An 18,529-nucleotide genomic window follows, 5' to 3' on the forward strand; every position below is an offset into this window, starting at 1 on the left:
TTCTCACATTCTAGCAGCAACCAAACACTTCGGCAGCGAATATATTGCGCAAGTGTATCTCGGTGTTGAAATGCCATTGTCCAAGTAACCTCGGCGCCATGACCTGGTCACCGCGAAGTGACATTGCCTTTGGGTTGGCTCTGCGTCCAATGCCAGTTTTCAATTAGAGAATGCACAAGCATTACATCTCATCACCTGATAGGAAGCATGATTTCTATACATCTGCCTAAGACCGTGGTTGTTACATATGTATACTCCGTAACGACATCTATATATATATACCATCCTGCACCATCCCCAATCAGGTGTGGCGGGGGACGGACGCTAAATACATGATCAACTCTGGTATCACATCCTGAATCCCTTCAATTAGCCTCTACTACGTCAATACACTTCCAATTGGCCTTTATATTAGCCATGTCTCTCTCTAAACCTCAGTAAGTGCGCTTCCATAACACCATCGACGTATGGCTTTAGCATATTGATCGCCGACAGGAGAGCAAGTAGGACAACGACGACAGCCACCAGCTTCCCCGCAATTCGGGCATGCATCTTCGACTTGGACGGGGCTTCTCATCAACTCCGAAGACAAAATCACTCAGTCTACGAACCGACTTCTTGAAAAGTATGGAAGACCTGTTTTCACTTCATCAATTCGGGCCTCGCTTATGGGCGTCCCCGACTCAACAAACAGCGACCTGTTCCACAACTGGGCCAAGTTGCCCATCTCCCGCGAGCAATTCGCCCGTGAATTGAGGGAAGAAGTGCACCGACAGTTCCAGACTTGTACCCCGCTGCCTGGCGCGGAGAAGCTCTTGTCAAACCTGAACAGTGCACGTAGTACTTGTTCTGGTGAGCGGATCGAGCTGGCATTGGCATCTAGCACCAAGACCCATACCTTCGACCTGAAAATGTCCAGACCGGAAACCAAAAAGCTGCTTAACATTATCCCATCCGAGAGGCGGGTCCTGGGTGATGACCCGCGAGTGGGGCAGGGGCGAGGGAAGCCAGCGCCGGATATATACCTGGTCCTGTGGCAAGCATTGAACTCTACGGCAGACTCTGGGAAACCCATCTTGCCCAGCGAATGTTTGGTCTTTGAAGATAGCGTGGCCGGGGTCGAGGCCGGGAGACGGGCGGGGATGAGGGTTATTTGGGTACCGCATCCGGATCTGGCGGTCGAATATGAAAAGAGACAGAGGGAGGTGCTTGCTGGGAGGACAGGCATGATTGAAATCGGGGACGAGTGGCAGCTAGGAGAGATTGATGATGGCTGGGCTGAAAGCATACCGAGTCTGAATTTTTTTGATTATGAGAAATATGGCATTGTTGCACCATCCTAGTTGAGCTATTGTCTGAGATCTGGTCCCGCGCAAAAGAGTAGAAGATATCTATCGATGTGATTAAATTGTAGACAAGGATAGACACAGATTACCGATGACCCGCCGGAGAGAATCCTGCTATTATTTGGCCTTACAGTGACAAGAATGTATCAGTATACACCAATTACAGTATATCTTTCTCCCAAGGCATGCCAGGTTTGCAAGGCGAGTGATACGATCCTCTCATTGGCCTTCAGGTCTAATGTAGATGTACAGAGTGGTGGATCTCGACATCTATGCTGTCGGTTATATGTGTAGACGATACTGGGCTATACGTGTGCTGGTTTAGACTATTAAGACATGATCCTGTATTCTGTTTATCCTTCCTGGGACAAGTCTGGTATCATGCGCTGCTGTGTTGTGGTTATTACCCTTTGCAGCGAGTGGTGAGGTCACCCACCTCATAGTAAGTTGCAAACGGAACAGAGCATTGAATGTCAATGACATAGGGCCTCCTGGGCTCCATGTACATTTACCCACACTTTATCATATAAAGATCAACTTGATCAGCCAGCTGTCAAGCAAAAGAATAATCACAGGACCCAATCATCTACATCTGATAGGTAATTTCATCTATGCTAAGACATTGTAAGCCCACACTTTCTCTATATAATTCTCAAGATCTTGCTATTCTAACATGAGATTCTCTATAAAATAGATGCCAGCTTCACATGGAACAATGAGAGGCTCTGGCCACAACATCCATGGTCAATTTTTCGTCGACGGCATCATGCACATCCTCGATGTTTACGTTACTGGTGAACCACTTCCACACTTCAACGTCTCCAACGCCAGGTTAACCTACGAGTCGCCAAAAAAACTGCGGGGCCGTGAGCTCCTTCAGCCTAGCTCACGGGTTGGAGGATCCGACATTTCTTTATCTCTGACGGGCCCGGCGGGGACTCAGTCTATCACCGGTCAGATTGAACCGCCACTGCCAGAGAATTTCCAAATCTCTGGGCAAGGCGCCTGGGGAGTTTATAGAGATGATGATGATGATGACGACTAAGGAAAAGTCTGCTGTTCTCATTTCCGCCTAATTCTTTGATACAGTGAGCCTCTGTAAGTTTTGTCCAAGAACATCAGTGCATATGGGTCGCATTTGACTAACTTTGCGAGAGAAGTTCTGCAAGCACTGGGAAGACCCTTCAGAATGTCGGATTAATGTCAGAGTCCCGAATATTGAAGCCCGGAACTCTTGAAGAAGTCAGAAATGCCAACTTAGTAGCCCCAGTTTTGTACTAGCAGCATTGTATAAAATCATCTTTGCCTCACCATATTGTTAAGATTGCTTCCATTAGCACTATATTTATATTTCCCAATAGCCTGAAGGAATTCCTGCATTGTTCATGACGGTCTTTCGGCAAGTGAATTGAGTGCCTTCAGCGCTTTCTACGCCTCCAAATGGGAGTTGCACGCTAATTCCGTACGACGCTTTGAATTCGAGGTCGAAAATGAGGTTGACGTGAGATACTACTGCAGACTCCAATCACTGAAAGAAATGAACCGTGATTAAAGAAACATGGAAGGGAAATGTAATGAAAGTATTGAAATGTATGAGGGAAGACTTGTCTTTTTAATTAGTGTCATTAGAAGACTTCCAGCATGCGGTACGCGTAATCACGGCCTCCTTAATGAGCTACCATCAGGTGGTCTGCTTAGTAGTCTATTATAAAATTCCATCCTAGTCATTATTAGACCTCATTGCTACATGGAGGCTGCTGGTTTGGCGTTAGAGGTTGTGTGCTCTCTGTTGTTTAGGGTTGCGATGAGCCCGGTCAATCTGTTCAGATATCATTGTTACCCTCGGAGAGACAGCTGTCAACGGACAAAGAGGGACCACAGTAGGCATATCTCGTTGAAGCTACCAACGGGGGCCAGCTTCAACCATCCATCCCAGGTTCCACCATGGTCCATGCGAAGGCACTGAGTACCGCAAATATCGTTGTGCTCGACATTGTTCAGGTATTTTTTGATAGCACCAGCGATGGTATCATGTTGAGCAGTGGTATCACAGTTCCGGCCAGTGGAGTAGTAAGTCCACTTCAGGCCTTCAAAGGTGCCGTGCATAGCGTTGCAGTTTCCCCCGTTGGACAGATCCTTGATGGTTGTAGCAATACTTCTGGCGAAGGTGACAACATATGAGGCGATGCCAACGCAGCCACCTACTGCGATAACTGTCCGTTCACATACAGTGATTGGAGTACGTTCAGCAATTTCGGCGACATCACGAGTGTTGAGACTGGTTCCGTTGAGGCTGATTTGGAACCACTTGTCCGGCAGTGGTTTTCCATCGATGGTAGAGGGCCATGTAGATGCCAGCAAAGATGTTGTAAGACAGCAAAGTGTCGTAATCAACCGACTCTTTGCGAATAACGAAGTGATTCAGGCTATTGAAGATAATGACGCCAGAAAGGAGGAGATAAAAGGCTGTGTCGGCAAGGGGATCAACGGTATCAGGCATTGCTCAAAGAACTGATGGATTTGAGATGATGAGAGAGGACTACCCTCCTCTTTATACATTAATCTAGGAGTCATACGGGATATCATCTCCAGAGGATAATTCTATATTATCCACATGCGCGATTTTCTGGCGAAGGCGCGAAGGCACCAAGTACCAGGCAGCTAAGTTCGCTGTAGTGGGGATTCCTATACTGTCCAAATAGCGGCCCTGTATGTCTCCTGCGACAGCGGGTCTATACTAAACCAGCAATTGCCCCCACAGCGGCTCTTTATCTGTGGCAACCGGGGTCCAGGATGAATGCTCGAGGTAAATGCAACTTTCCCAGTCCGTAATTCATCTGAGTCGGATATAGCGCACCGATACTGGCAGCCAGACATTCATAAAGCACAACGGTTTATCTATAGTCATTGGAAGCGCACAATCACACAGGGATTAGGTCGCTAGAGCCTTCAGCAATGTGATCTGCTGGCTGCCGGAGCAGTTGCCAGGCACGTCCTTTTTCGCACCTCTTTTTACTGGTTAGAAAGTTGATATTAGAAAACTATACACAGTATGCTTGGCAGTCCGTGAGTGGATAAGGCTCTCTTTGCCTCGGGGTTGGGATGTAAGCTATAACATGGACGGTGCCAGACCAAGTGGGCAAGTGGGAGCAGCAGAAGGGCTAAAAACCAACATGAGAATATAAATGGGTAATCTGCAGAGCTAGTGCCACTGATGTCTCATTGTACACTTCACTCTATGGCCAAAGAATGTAACCCTGGGAAATCCTCGGAGCTTCCTATTACCCCTCTGTTTATCGCCAATGGACATGCCTGATTTTGGGACTTCTTTGCGCGCTTGAGTTGCACAGCAGGAGGTGGTTTTCCCATGAAATAGTTCAATAAATTGATATTTGTACTTGACAGCGATAGATGGTCCAATATCTTTTAGAATTATCAAAGGCAAGGTTGTGATAGCTACTTTTTAAAAGGCCCTGTTGATCTGAACTCTACAGAGTAAAGCATGTCTCACTAGTTACTTCTTGTTAAGATAGTGTGGTGAATAGGGCCTGTGTTAGGCGTGCCACCTGGCTGTTAATTTTTTTCAACATTTCTACTTCAGCGCAGCTATCATATGCTTTGCCAGTCATATTAGCAAGTGGATCGGTTGCACACCATTATTGCACTCAGCTTTTTAAGGCGATATGTCCCGGACAGAGATCCTGCCAACCTCACATTAGCTTTCTATCCAAATAATCGAATGGAAGATCTTTTGCTGCTCCTGCCATGTTCACACCCAGCACATCGATACCTGGAGTTTGAAGAGATGTTTTTTTGGTGATAATAATATCTTTCAGTTTCTGCAGGGAGCAGTAAACATTGGAGTTTTATAAGACAGACACAATTAGATAAAGCAACATTGCAGTTATTAGTACTATTATTCCTTGGCTTTGAGCCTCAGTGTTAACATAGGTGCTATATTAAAGGGTAACTTAGGATTAATATTAAGAGAAGTCTCCAGTGATTAGTAGGGATCTTAATATACTTCTTTAATATTATTTAAAGATGATGACTATGATCACATATATAAGTATGCTAGGTTTTAAGATGCATTCTTCTTGTTATTCTCTAGTTCTAGTGCAAGAGTAGGTGTAATTATTGAATATTGAATCAAGTTCTTATAGAGATGCACGCATCTCATGATCCAGACCATATAGTAGCGTACTGATTAGATTCCCTAGACTATCTAGCTAACGAAGCCCGCGGGGGCCTTTTAAGAGAGAAGCCGAGATAGCAGCCACCTTAGTCAACCGCCCTCACCAGAGAAACCGCCAGGCTATATGAGAAGTGCAGCTCCCTATAGCACATGTAAATGACTATGTGCTGCGTTTCTGGATCCTCACCGGCATGGGACCCATGATCAGATTCATTGTTTCCCGCCTGCTGGGCTTCCACTTTGGATCCCACATCTCAAAGTCATATTGATGCACCAGGTTAGCTAGGAGGATGCTGGCTTGTAGGTAAGAGATCGGGCGCCCAATACAGCCTCGTGCGCCAGCTGAGAAGGCGATAAAACGGGTTTGCAGGGCCCGCCCTTGCTCTCCTAGCCATCTTTCGGGTACAAAAGACTCCGGTTGATCAAAAACGGCAGGATCTCGATGAGCAACATACGCGGACACTGAAACAGTAGTGTTTCCAGGCACCCACTGATCCATGATCATCATGCCCTCTTTTGGCGTCTCTCGGGGGAGGCCATGGGAGATTGGTGGATACAACCGGAGACTCTCATCAATGACCGCTCTTAGATATGGCAAAGACTTGATCTGATCGTAAGAGGCCACCGTGGGCGTGTCCCCATCCGGGCTGTCCTCCAGCTGTGTCGCCATGACTGAGTCTACTTCCTCTTGTAATTTGCGCATCTTTTCCGGATGCTCGATCAGCAACTGCATGGTGCTCGCAATAGAATTGGACGTGGAGGACGAGCCACTGATGGCGAGGGATATCTCTGCCAGCACCTCACCCCACTCCAGATCTTGTGGGTTTCCCGCGGGATCTTCCATAAGAGCGGCAAATATATCACTAATCGGCTCGTCACGTACGTAGCGCTCCCACCGACGCTTGGTCAGATGGTGGACGAGTTGAGATCAGCCGTTTGCGAGTTGCGATAAGCGAGCATACTGAGCACTGACACGCTGCAGTAGCCAAGAGACCACATGATACCATTCATATGACCAGACAAGATCCCCCACTATGTGGAACGTGGCATATAAACAATCGCGGAATGAGACCTCCTTGGTCCGACCGGCCAAGTCTTCAGCGGTCACACTGTCGGTGCCACGATCAATGTGTCGCAGAGACTATCGATCGTGAACAGGTTGGTCCAGGATCGGTAATCCAATGGGTCGTCTGGCATTTGTGCCAAGTGCTGGTCGAACCGTTGCATTAGACGCTGCACCTTGTCTGCCACTTTGTACTCCCAGTCTTCTAGGTGCTTAGCGGCAAACGCAGAGGCGAGCACTTTTCGCTTTCGCGCGTGTTCCTTTTTATCGACGACGTCGGCCAAGTGGAAGTGGGATCCCGCCGCATTCAAATATTGCCGATCCTTGGTAGCTGGTGTGTTATGTCCGTAGATAGCCGGGATAGCTTGTCCTCCCGCAAAAGACAGAGCGTTCGGCCCTAAACGAATGACTGGATGGCCTTGTCCGTAGTGCAGCTGCAGGAGTGTAGCAGAGCGGAATCCACGCATCGATTCCAGCATGAAAGGAATGTCGGAGATGCCAGACAATGGATGCATTAGAGGGTATTTCCTTAGGCCTTTAGGATCTCGTAGATATACGAAAATGGCCCATATCACAAATCTAAAGAAGAGCCTGGCCAAGAGGCCGAGCAAAAGCATCATTCCTAGCATGATGCAACGCTGACCAGGGAGACAATAATCGCCAAGTTCGGAGTTTTGATGCAAGACCACGACCAACTCAAGAGATTATTGTCAGACTGGTTATAATGCTGATTTTGCCCAATTTCATACGCATACGTCAACGATGACGAGAATAGATCACAGACTGGACGGATTACCTTAAATGGCTTCCTCCTCCAGCCGGAGCTAATCCGATTCCCAGTACGGCAGTGGGCGGATCGAGTCCTCGACGAGATTCTATCTTCCTAATACCAATAGATTTCTGCGAAGTGGCTATTGGTTAGGCTACAGCGTATGAAAAGAATTGGGGAGGAAAAAGATAATGGTTATATACAGCGCCATAGCAACCAGAGATCGCCGGCAAGCTACAGACTGTTCTCGTATCAATACATGTTATGTTATTGATTTCAACATTTACCATGTCTGTTCAGGTCGATATCCAGCCCACACTTGCTCATTTGGCCGGCATTATAACTGCTTCCGTCAGCATAAAAAACGCCCGGACCTGATTCAGAAGTATGGTTTGTATATGGCGCTCATCACGAATGGTGGGCCGCATGATGTTAGTCATGTTGTAAGTGGATTCGCATGGGGAGATCTGGGGGAGGATGCCGTGGTGATCGATGTAAGGCTAGCCAAGATGTCCCAGTCCACACTTGTGTTCACTTGCAGCATAGGTCGGAGGAGCGGACGGCTTCGTCGGTATTGCTCTTGCCCAGGCATATGCCAACCTCACTGTGTTTGTACAAGATAGCATCAATCTCAAGAAAGAGGCGGACGCGAAGATTCCCCCAGCTTTGAAGTCGAGGGTGTTTTTCCAACCACACTCGTTCTTCGAACCGCAATCTCGCCTCGCCGGGATGGCTGATGTCTTGCTACTCCGGCATATTCTTCATGACTGGGATGATAATGACTGTCTGGTAATTTTGCGCCATCTTGCTGCCGTCTTGCAACCCGGGGCTTCCATCATCGTGGCAGAGCAGGTGCTGGGCCAATCGGGAACCTATGACTGGCAGACGGAACGGGTCATGCGGGCGCTAGATATGCAGGTGATGACGCCGTTTGGAAGCAAAGAGCGAACATTCGATGACTGGGAGACGCTATTTCCAGGCGGCAGATCCGACATTGCAAGTGGTAGGAATGGTTCAGCCTGCGGGAAGTGCGGACACACTGATGGAGTTGAAGAAAGTTGCTTGATTCGCTTTATCTTAAGGATCTGCTTGGTAACTAGCATGTTGTTCATTCCATTTCGACGAAAAACAGTTTCGCTGGAGAATAGTGACTTATTGTCTATCCCGACCAGTAACTGAATGAGGTGTAATCTTAGCAACTGATATTGGTCTTTACGCATCAACAAACGAAAAATCATTTCCCAGAGGCAGAAGAAGAAGCCGCATCTGCCAATGAGTCAAGCTGAAAACCGAGACGCAGGTTATTTGAGGTCTCCCCAAGCATCATCTGTTCCAAGCCCGGCTCGTCTCCTGCCATGTCCCCTCCATCTGCTTCCATTACTGGGCCTATTCCACACTGCTGGGCAGGGTTCTCGTCATTGGCGGTGTTGCCTCGGTTTCTCAGTTTGGAATAAGCGTCCCCAACGAGAGCTGTGCTTTGAGTCATGAACACACCGATGAGCTCAGCTGCACGATCTGCAAATGGGGTGCCCAATGCTTCGAAGGTGGATTCGCACATGGTTAAACCTCCCTTCACCTCGGCAGTCAGAGAGCTCTCACTGTTCGCACACAGTTCTGTATACCCTATCAACGATAGGGCGGCGTCCCACAGCATAAAGTGCGAGTCGTACCACCCGTAAATGGTGTCTTGTGTGTAAATTTGGTAAATTTACCAATCTTCTTGATGGCGATTTGTATCTGGAAGTGACGCTAGTCCCAATATGGTGCTTGGTCCCCTGTTGGCCCCACTAAAATCCACGAATCCAAGCAAGGACGCTAGGCCTCATCGGGAGCTTGGGCCCCTGTCCTTCCCCACTTTTGGACTATCTTGAAGGTCCGACATTTCCGTTTTCGGACATCCCGGTTTCCTCTTCTTTGGTGATCAAGGACTACGGAGCATCGGTAAGCTACGTCAATCCTTTCGCTGACATATCAGCCATGGATGTGCCGAATAATCAGTAAACTTGATACATCCACCTATTACTCGGGTTTCCGTGCTTTTCGGTGGCGCTTTTTAAAACCATGGCTATCCCCATGCCTCCATCTCTGCTTCGGAAACATCCCAGAGGACTTTCTTTATGCTTGCAATGGCAGCCAGCGCTGAGGAGACCAACCGTCAATCCAACGCGGGTCGCAGATCCGTGATCTCGCCAAGCGAGGCACCACCGGAGGCTGAACAATCCGATGTTTACCAGGCACCGCCTCCTGGGCTGAAGGAATGGCTCTTCATTCTCATTTTATGCTCAACGCAGCTTTTCGTTCAAGGCGCCTTCGGATACATCCTCATTCCCTTGCATATCGTGGGGCAAACCTTCGGTCAGGGCCCGTCCGAGGCCACCCGGATGACCTGGCATGTGGGCGGTTATAGCTTGACGGTGGGCACATTTATCCTGATTGCGGGAAAGCTCGGCGATCTGTACGGCTCCAAGCGCATCCTTGTCCTGGGATGGGCATGGTTCGGCGTTTGGTCCGTCATTGGTGGCTGCAGTGCCTTCACACACTCACCGGTGTTCTTTGACACTGCTCGAGCACTCCAGGGCATTGGGCCAGCATTGCTTCTCCCCAATGCGCTCGCAATTGCGGGGCGAACTTACCCACCTGGCAAGAAGAAGAACATGATCTTCTCGGCATTTGCCGTGGCCGCGCCGCTGGGATGCTTTACCGCGGGGGTCGTCGGTTCGGTCTTCGCACAGTACGTCTGGTGGCCCTGGGTGATGTGGACGTACAGCATCGGATGCTTCATCATCGCTGCCGTCGGCCTTTGGGTGATCCCATCCGACTACCCGCGCTGCCAAAAGGCCGCGACACTCCAGTTCGACTATATCGGGTCAGTCCTGGGCGTTGCAGGCTTGCTCTTGCTCAATATCTCATGGAACCAAGCACCAATCGATGGCTGGTCCACGCCTTATGTTTATGTCTTATTGATTGGTGGATTCCTTGTTCTGGGTCTCTTTGAGCTGCAGGAACGGCGCGCGCCGGGGATCCGATCCTGGATGTATCCATCTTTAGTCGATGGGTTGTAGCAATCCTGGTGACTACCGGCTTAGGATGGAGCAGTTTTGGCGTCTGGTTCTATTACTTGTTCCAGTTTATCCAGCAATTTCGCCATGTGTCTCCTTTGGATTCAGCAGTGCAGTTCGCGCCAGGGGCCATCTCAGGGAATTCTGCCTGCCCTTGCCACACCCTATCTGATGGCGGTCATCACTAGCGGCTGGCTGATGGCAATCGCTTGTGCTGCGTTTCTGGGTGGATGCATCCTGCAAAGTACGGCACCAGTAGAGCAGTCCTACTGGATGAATACGTTCTGGTCGTTTGTTATCATGGCCTGGGGGTAAGGCCCCTATCGCGCCCGTAGCGCTCTATATCGACAAAACTGACCTAATGATCCGTAGGATGGATATCTCCTTCCCTGCGTCCACTACTATCTTGAGTGATGCAGTGCCCGTCAAGCACCAAGGAGCCTCGGCATCACTAGTCAACACCGTCATCAACTACTCCATCGCCATCGGTCTAGGCATCGCGGGGACGGTCGAGGCGGAAGTAAGTCATCAGGGCGTGAACCAGTTAAGGGGGTACCGGGCTGCCCTGTGGTCGTCTGTGGGACTGGCTGCACTTGCATTTGGTATCGCTTTGGTGTTTGCGGTCTGCACATTCCAGGAGCAACGAAGTTCCAGAAAGAGCAGCCAGGAACGCGAACAGAGAGCTTGTATAGAGGGCTGTATTCTAGGTCTGACTCTGACTCCAGATAGAGAATGGGAAAGAGTAGAATTGGGTAGGCTCCTGTCCCATGTTTCCCAGACAGGCGGTTTGCGGAGTCAATCCGTTTGACAAATATGGAACCTGGAGTGCATGCTGCCGTCATTAAAGTTGATTTGGGTCCGCAGATCCAATTAAGATTACCGGAATGACGAGCAAGCTTGCATACTCATGTCCTAATCGGGCATCCAAGTGGCCGGATCAAGGCCGATCTTGGTCGAGTTGTTCGCTGGCTCTGGTTAAATACTTCATTGAACCCCACTGTAGGAGGTCAGAAGTTCCTGTTAGAGGATCCTGCACCCGTCAAGTAACGACTCTTCAACTACCAACTAACCCCACTACAAAAGGATTGCAAGCAGTATCTCTCTCCTTGTCCCCATCTTTGAAATGCCTTGCCGGCCAGCAATCTCGTCCATGTCCCTTGGTCGCGCCAGTGCGCACGATCTGCCAGAAAAAACTCCAGCAAGCCGCGCATCAAGGGTTCAAAGGCATTGAATTCTTCTACGAAGACTTAGAGACGTTTGCCGCACAGTCGTCTGGCGGTGCCAGTCGCCTTAACATCCTCAAAGGTGCTCTCCGCATCCGCCATCTTTGCACCTCGCTCCAGCTAGAGATCATCGCCCTGCAGCCGTTCTGGTTTTACGAAGGTGTCCTGGATGAAGCCGAGCATAACCGCCTCATTGATGATAAGTTGCGCTTCTGGTTTGAGATCTGTCATATCCTGCACACAGACATGATCCTTATCCCGTCCAATTTTCTCCCTCCAGACCCTGAGACCGGCGAACCCCGGACTACCGGCAACCGGCGAGTGATCGTATCCGACCTGCGCCAGGCTGCAGATCTAGGACTGGCCCAGTCCCCGCCGATCCGTTTCTCTTACGAGGCTCTTGCCTGGGGAAACCACGTCGATACTTGGGAACAAAGCTGGGACATCGTTCGTCGTGTAGATCGTCCCAACTTTGGTCTTTGCCTGGATACCTTCAACATTGCCGCCCGGGTGTACGCCGATCCGGCCAGTGCATCGGGGATGACTTATAATGGCGCGAAAGAGCTGCAGAGGTCCCTCGCACGTCTCCGTCAGACTGTCGACCCGAAACGAGTGTTTTTGTTCCAGGTTGTCGACGGGGAACGCTTGAAGGCGCCATTGGTGATGGGTCATGAATGGTATGTGGCGGAGCAGCCAAGTCGCATGAGCTGGTCTCGGAATGCAAGACTGTTTGCCTTCGAAGAAGGGGGATATCTTCCGGTGAAGGACATTGCCCGAACTGTCTTTGCTCTGGGATACGGGGGTTGGGTTTCGATGGAATTGTTCTCCCGCACAACCTTCGACCCCGACCCCAATACTCCTTACGGCCATGCACAACGTGGGATCGCATCATGGAAGACACTGGTGACTGAAATGCAGGGAGAGATGGTTTGTGCGAAGGCTGACAGTGTATAACATGGGCCTAATCCAATATATATCACATCAAGCTATCTGGGTAGAAGCGATTTGCCTGTGTGCATATTTTGGTAATGGAAGGCATGCGTCAAATGTAAGATTTATATTTTTGGATCTCACTTACTGCCCAAGAGTCATACATACTTCATGACCTTTAACTAGCATCGATAAGAAATAAAAATCGATTGAACGAGAGGCAACTTGAACTCTATGGAGATCACGTGATACACAGCTTGGAATGATGTCGCCCCCCAGCTCCGACTCAAACAGTAGTCCGCAAGTTGTGATAAAGCCAACTTACAAACATGACAGCTTATGGCGAAATATACATCCCAGAGGTGACATGATATATCATGGCTTCTGTACCTCAACAACAATCCAATGAATGGGTCTTCATCACCACCAACCCCCACGCGTCCACGTCCGACCAAGGGGCAGCGATCACAGATTCGACGGCGAGTTATGCGCGAGATCGGTAACACCCGCCGGAACGTTCAAACAGCATGGTTTCAAAGTCCTTTAACATCCTCAAGCACATCAAGCGACACAACAGCACCTGATTCAGGCTCCAGCCTCTCCCCTGTTGGTCTTCAATATGGGAGCTCTCAAAGTCCAGAGTATCCCACCTCGTCAACCCATATCGCATCGTTCCTGGCCAGTCCTATTGTGCTAGATAGGGAGTCGCGGCGCCTCCTTCACCACAGTTTGTTGCTTTTTCATAGATCTGTGGTTCCGTCTGGGCTGTACCAACTGACTTTTCTGTCTAGTGTTCTCAGATGCCATCCCGAGCCAGTTTCAGATATACAAAAGACCGTTGGTATCCAATCTGCATCACAAATTCTGCCGCCTATGACCAGATGCTGGCTACGTATGCTACCCATATATCACAATACTATATGCAGCATAATTTGAAGCATTTTATACTCTCAAATCACACCAAAGTGCTTGATATCAGTATCAGTGCCATGCTGCTGGGCCAGAAGCAGAGCTTGGAGGGTACATTATGCGCGATGACTGCCTTAGCGTGCTATTCTCATCTGCAAAAAGATATGGTTTCATGGAGATCGCACATGACGGCTGTAGCAAGACTTATTCAGGAGTCAGGCTTATCGCTGGGGGCATTAGATGAGAAGTTGGTGACTGTGGTTAAATGGTTTGCTTATATATCCAATCCTTCTTACTTGCAGCACTCTGCTAATAAGTACAGGGTTGATCTAATTGGTTCCTACGCACTTGATGCCACCCCTGCTCTTGGAAGCATTAGTGGAGAAGTTAATCATATATGCTTCCCCTCCAAGTCTATGCCACCGGGCTTAAACTCTTTGGATCTTCCAGCGCCCTTGCTCTTCGCTTTCCAATCATTACAATGGACCAATGCACAGATAATTCCTCATGTCTCTATCTGGTCCAATCCAGTAGAGGTTGACAGGTTAATTAACCCACTTGCTCATCACTTTTTATCACTCCGCTATGATGCATACACGTCTGGTCCAATATGTTCTGGCCTTCGATCTGGAGCATTGCTATATCTCGCCGAATTTCGACGAATGTCTGGCATCAGCCCGGTAGTGACAGAAATACATGTGCGGCAGTTGCGGCTGTCGATGGAGGTTCTTAGTCCAGCGTCCGTTCCCTCAGAATTGACGTTGTGGCTCCTCACTGTGGGTGCCCTGGAGGCTACCACAAGCTTGGACTGGGAGTTCTTCCACAGTCGCCTTTTTCTGCTGTCTCAGGCACTTGAAATACATTCGGTCCTCTGCTGGAAGCAAAAATTGAAAAGACTTGTCTGGTCTGACGCCGTGTTTGATCGCAAACTAGACATCATATGGGGCCTGGAAGCTACTAGACGGCTCGGAACGTCGTCGTCGGCCATTTGATATGGTCGCCAGCAATCCCCTAGCAACCCTTCCCGCAACAGCGCCCGGCGGCCGCCGCCGGATATTATGATTTTTTACATGAGCTATCTACTAGATCTATATATTTTGAGTTTTGGATAGGCCTGGCTTCTACTAGAGTAGTGATGTATAGCATACTAGTAATCTCTATTCATGAATCTTTAGAGATTCTCTAAAGCTAGTACTTTTCCGACAGCAGCCTTAGGTTTCTTTAGTTTATAGCATTAAGCTTAAAAGCTTGCTATTGCTTAGGAATGTTTTTGAGGATTTATTGGATTTGATCAACCAACCCACACCACACACCATTTTAGATAAATCCCTAGTCTATAGGATATCCTTAATGGTATTGATATTTTGAAATAGCCCTAAACCTAGGCTACCTGAAAACATAAATGTTGATTCAAAGATATAGTAGTTGCTGAGATACAATAGAATCATGATTTCTGTCAGCAGACAGTGATTGGTTTGAAAGTGGTGTGGATATGCATATATATGCGACTGAGGGTTAATGACCTATTTTGAAACTGATTATTTAGCCACCACCATTCAGCCTATACATTGAGATATTTGAAGAGATCGTATGATGATAAATACTGTAGATTTCATATAAGAATATTCATCTACTATAGGTATGGTGATAGTATGGTAGTTAGTGATCATCGGGAATTTTGAAACCCCAAGCTTCACCAAATGATACGGAGTAGTGGTTTAGCCCCCTGAAATCGAAACAAATCAAGCATGGTTCGTATATGGGTCTATCCAGGCCCTCAGGCCTCGTGGCGGGTTCTAGTGGTTAAAACGCACCCACTCGGATTGGTTCCGGTCTCTAAGATCTATGACTTGGATCACAGCGGTTCGGCGCCAACTGGATTTGAACTCGGACTGTATGCAACTCTACACCTGCGTCTCTGTGGACACCAACCAAGTTGTCCTGCCTGGGTCACGTGAGCGACAAGTGTGTGCCTCAGGGATATAGGAAATGGTCCAGCATAGCATTCCTCCAGGCCCCCTTGGGCCCCTTCATTCACAACTTCTCTGATTTCTGACCTTACTGAATACGGCCTTGGAGGCTAGTATCTTATCAGACTCTTGGCTTCATATGATTGGAGTAGCACGCTAAGATCTCTAATCTTCCTAGATGCCAGTCGAGCCTCGAGTACACTGAACCTGAAAAGGGGCATCACTGGAGGCAAACATAAACATCATGAAAAGTAGACCCATCTCACCTACTATTTATATAACAATAACTCTACTCCGGTCGACCTGGTCGTTTCGTTAGTGCAGTGGGACTTGCAACTATCCCATAGTAGTCAATGAGGCTTTCGAAAAATGACTGCCTGCTCTGCTGGATAAGTCTTGACCAATGAGAAGATGAGGAGCAAAATATCGGTCAGCAACCGATACTCCGGTTACAGGATCCCTGTTTAACGTGGAATAATAAACATAAGCTATTAGCAAACCCACCGGGGTCTACTGAGTACACTCGTATCCTAGACGATATTCCCGTAGTAGCACATATAACTCTGTGGGGGAAGAATGATAGGCTTCAGCCCTACAGGGCGACGCCAAGAGGTTTTGTCTCAGCACAGGATGGAACTATGGAAGCGGGTCCATAAGTACTGGCATTCCCCAGCGACAATCCCAGGAGTCCCACGGTCCTCTTCATTTTTGATCGGTTGTTTGCTCTCCAACCTCCAAGTAACGATGCCACATCCAGCGCAATGGCATCAACGTCCGCGTCAGATCCCGAACTCAAGGCCTCGACGTCCATTTCCCTCCCTACATCAACAACAACAACAGCACCAACAATAACGCTAACGCTGAAAAAGGAGCGCCTCCGCCTCTCATCGTCCATTTCTCAATACAAAAACAACCTCCTCGCCGGCGTCGGCTACCTCGAGCTCGCCAACGCAGGTGACTTTGCCGCTAACGTCTGGAATGAGGTCCCCGTGCCCACTCACGCAAAGATCTGTATGGGAATATTCGGGCCCATCGCGCTGCTGATGACCGTCTTCGCCGCGTGGGATTTCGCTCGCAGCTATGCCAATGTCCTTCGGCTACTATCTGAGCGCAGGGCCCTGAGTTCCTCTCAGCATGTCCCCACCGCCCGCTCGGAGAAAAGGGAAAAGGAGAGGGAGGGCATCCTAGGGGTAAATACGCGGGAACTCCTAACCGAGCTCATGGATCGGATCTTCATGGACATATTACTGGGCGCTGGCGCCCTACTCGTCGGCACGGGCACGATCATGGCCATCTTCGGCGATGACCGGAAGGTCTTTGAAGCCTCGAATTTGCTGAGCGGGTTTGTGGGGAATGCGCCGGCGGCCGTCTATGGGGTGGCGAATGCGGTGTCGTCTGTGTATCTGGTGTGGAGGTTAGAGCAAAGGGTGCGCGCGGTTGCTGGTGCGGCTGGGCATGCTCTGCTGGGTGCGAGAGAACGGAGGAGAATGACGGCCCGATACAGGATGTTGCAGTGTCATGGGGCCCTGAACGGGTTGAACGGGCTGGTGGCTGGGATGGCGAGCATGGTTACGGCGAAGATGTGGTGGGGGTATGTGGTTTTGGTACCGTGTGTTGGGGTGGTGATTGCTTCGAATTGGTTCTGGAGGGTTCGGTTGGGGTATGATCGGCTGCTATGCACCCAGGATGGGGCTGAGAAGGAGGATGGGGAGGGAAGGGAGGTAGCGAGTGAGTTGGCAAAGACTATAGATTTGCAGGGGAAATTGCCGGAGCTGATGGACGGCGGCACTCTGGAATCGCTGATGGATTTCATTGTGCAGAACGACATGTTTGACGTCTTTTGCGAGTGGCTGCTCGGACGATGGAAGGATCATCGCCTGTTCAACGTTGATGTGTCTACTCCTGGTATTCAGATCTCGCCCAAGGATCTCATGGCATCACTGGCACGGGAGCAAACCCGACTGCTGGACGAGTGCCGGCACTTTCTACAAGGCGACGGCATGAGGATTCTCGAGTACCGCGAGCGATATCTGCTGGAGCTGCTGGGAGAGATCATCTGGACCGATCATTCCCATAGACGAAACTGGCTGGCCAGTCCATAGATACATAAAATACATATAAAATATAAACTACACAAGGGGTAAACTAAACAAGCCACTCCTTCACTTGCTATGCCAATCTCCAACTATACCATCTCAACTCCCAGTGCCCACAGACGTAGCCGTCGATAGCCCCAAACGACTGCGAAGTGCTCCTCTGCTGGTGATACTATGAGGTGATACGTGATGTCGGGGAGAGCCATTGATTCGAGATGCCCGAGAGGAAGTAGTGACAAGGATCATCTCGCTGATACAATGCCCTCTCTTTCTTGCGCTTGATTTGCAAACCAGGAAGGTGATTTACCCATGTATAGTTCCATACATGGATATAGGCGTGCCACCATGGCTGTCAGTTTCTTTGGACATTGAACTTCAGCGCAACTATCACATGCTTTGGTGACAATAATATCTTTCAATTTCTGCAGGGAGCAGTAAGCATTATAAGTTCATAAAGCAGGCATGTTGGATACAGCAAAATTGGAGTTATTGGTTACGACTATTGTATGGCTTCGAACCACTGCGTTCAAGCGGGCGCCATATGGAAGGGTAACTTGTTGGCAGTATGTGTAATCCGAGGTCTGGGAAGGATGCTGTGGACTCGCTTCCCCCAATACTCAACTGATCATTGAATTCATGAGTTGAGAGCCCTTAAACGGTTCTGAACGCCCTGAAAAATTGTTGAGGGGAACCTGGCTGCATCCAGGCAGCGAAAGTACATAACATGCGTCCATGAGGGTGCCGCAGGCAAGTCATCAGGCACCAAAAGCCATCTGTTTTGGATGCTTTGCTGGATCATGTAGAGAAGTCTAGGCGTCAGACACTCAAACTGCGAGGTGCGAACCTTACAAAGGAGCACTATCAAAACCTGCTTTTCTGATATACCTTATTTATACATTTGCTCTCGACCAAACCCATTCATTTGCAAGTTAGGTTCACCGCACTTGGACGTAAGTAGACAGTCAGTTA

The 18,529-nt window shown here is 49.1% G+C and overlaps 8 protein-coding genes across 8 annotated transcripts; 6 read left to right on the forward strand and 2 right to left on the reverse strand.

Moving 5' to 3' along the window:
- Nucleotides 1–318: 318 nt before the first annotated feature.
- On the forward strand, nt 319–1,344 carry AFUA_3G03460 (putative HAD superfamily hydrolase). The gene is made up of 2 exons (XM_743573.2): nt 319–437; nt 496–1,344. The coding sequence occupies exon 2, from the start codon at nt 669–671 to the stop codon at nt 1,341–1,343; it is 675 nt and encodes a 224-aa protein (XP_748666.1). The 5' UTR covers nt 319–437; nt 496–668; the 3' UTR covers nt 1,344.
- Nucleotides 1,345–3,203: 1,859 nt separating this feature from the next.
- AFUA_3G03470 (uncharacterized protein) lies at nt 3,204–3,846 on the reverse strand (the record flags this gene model as incomplete). The annotated part of the gene is made up of 2 exons (XM_743574.2): nt 3,204–3,653; nt 3,742–3,846. 2 exons carry the CDS (start codon nt 3,844–3,846, stop codon nt 3,204–3,206), a joined length of 555 nt encoding a protein of 184 aa, XP_748667.2.
- A 1,855-nt stretch (nt 3,847–5,701) lies between these two features.
- Nucleotides 5,702–7,233, reverse strand: AFUA_3G03480 (cytochrome P450; the record flags this gene model as incomplete). Its single annotated transcript, XM_743575.2, has 3 exons — nt 5,702–6,404; nt 6,515–6,573; nt 6,652–7,233. The coding sequence occupies 3 exons, from the start codon at nt 7,231–7,233 to the stop codon at nt 5,702–5,704; spliced, it is 1,344 nt and encodes a 447-aa protein (XP_748668.2).
- A 538-nt stretch (nt 7,234–7,771) lies between these two features.
- On the forward strand, nt 7,772–8,552 carry AFUA_3G03490 (putative O-methyltransferase; the record flags this gene model as incomplete). The annotated part of the gene is made up of 2 exons (XM_743576.1): nt 7,772–7,867; nt 7,920–8,552. The coding sequence occupies 2 exons, from the start codon at nt 7,772–7,774 to the stop codon at nt 8,550–8,552; spliced, it is 729 nt and encodes a 242-aa protein (XP_748669.1).
- A 765-nt stretch (nt 8,553–9,317) lies between these two features.
- On the forward strand, nt 9,318–11,240 carry mdr3 (MFS transporter; the record flags this gene model as incomplete). The annotated part of the gene is made up of 3 exons (XM_743577.2): nt 9,318–10,407; nt 10,510–10,743; nt 10,805–11,240. Exons 1-3 carry the CDS (start codon nt 9,491–9,493, stop codon nt 11,238–11,240), a joined length of 1,587 nt encoding a protein of 528 aa, XP_748670.1. The 5' UTR covers nt 9,318–9,490.
- A 315-nt stretch (nt 11,241–11,555) lies between these two features.
- AFUA_3G03510 (sugar phosphate isomerase/epimerase family protein) lies at nt 11,556–12,753 on the forward strand (the record flags this gene model as incomplete). The annotated part of the gene is given in 2 exon segments (XM_743578.3): nt 11,556–11,592; nt 11,603–12,753. 2 exon segments carry the CDS (start codon nt 11,556–11,558, stop codon nt 12,607–12,609), a joined length of 1,044 nt encoding a protein of 347 aa, XP_748671.2. The 3' UTR covers nt 12,610–12,753.
- A 136-nt stretch (nt 12,754–12,889) lies between these two features.
- On the forward strand, nt 12,890–14,593 carry AFUA_3G03515 (uncharacterized protein). Its single transcript, XM_077804307.1, has 2 exons — nt 12,890–13,312; nt 13,377–14,593. Exon 2 carries the CDS (start codon nt 13,386–13,388, stop codon nt 14,484–14,486), a length of 1,101 nt encoding a protein of 366 aa, XP_077660463.1. The 5' UTR covers nt 12,890–13,312; nt 13,377–13,385; the 3' UTR covers nt 14,487–14,593.
- A 576-nt stretch (nt 14,594–15,169) lies between these two features.
- Nucleotides 15,170–17,775, forward strand: AFUA_3G03520 (uncharacterized protein). The gene has a single exon (XM_743579.2). The coding sequence runs from the start codon at nt 16,226–16,228 to the stop codon at nt 17,564–17,566; it is 1,341 nt and encodes a 446-aa protein (XP_748672.1). The 5' UTR covers nt 15,170–16,225; the 3' UTR covers nt 17,567–17,775.
- The last annotated feature ends 754 nt before the right edge of the window (nt 17,776–18,529 follow it).

Source organism: Aspergillus fumigatus, chromosome 3, assembly GCF_000002655.1.
Source record: "Aspergillus fumigatus Af293 chromosome 3, whole genome shotgun sequence".
Taxonomy (NCBI): domain Eukaryota; kingdom Fungi; phylum Ascomycota; class Eurotiomycetes; order Eurotiales; family Aspergillaceae; genus Aspergillus; species Aspergillus fumigatus.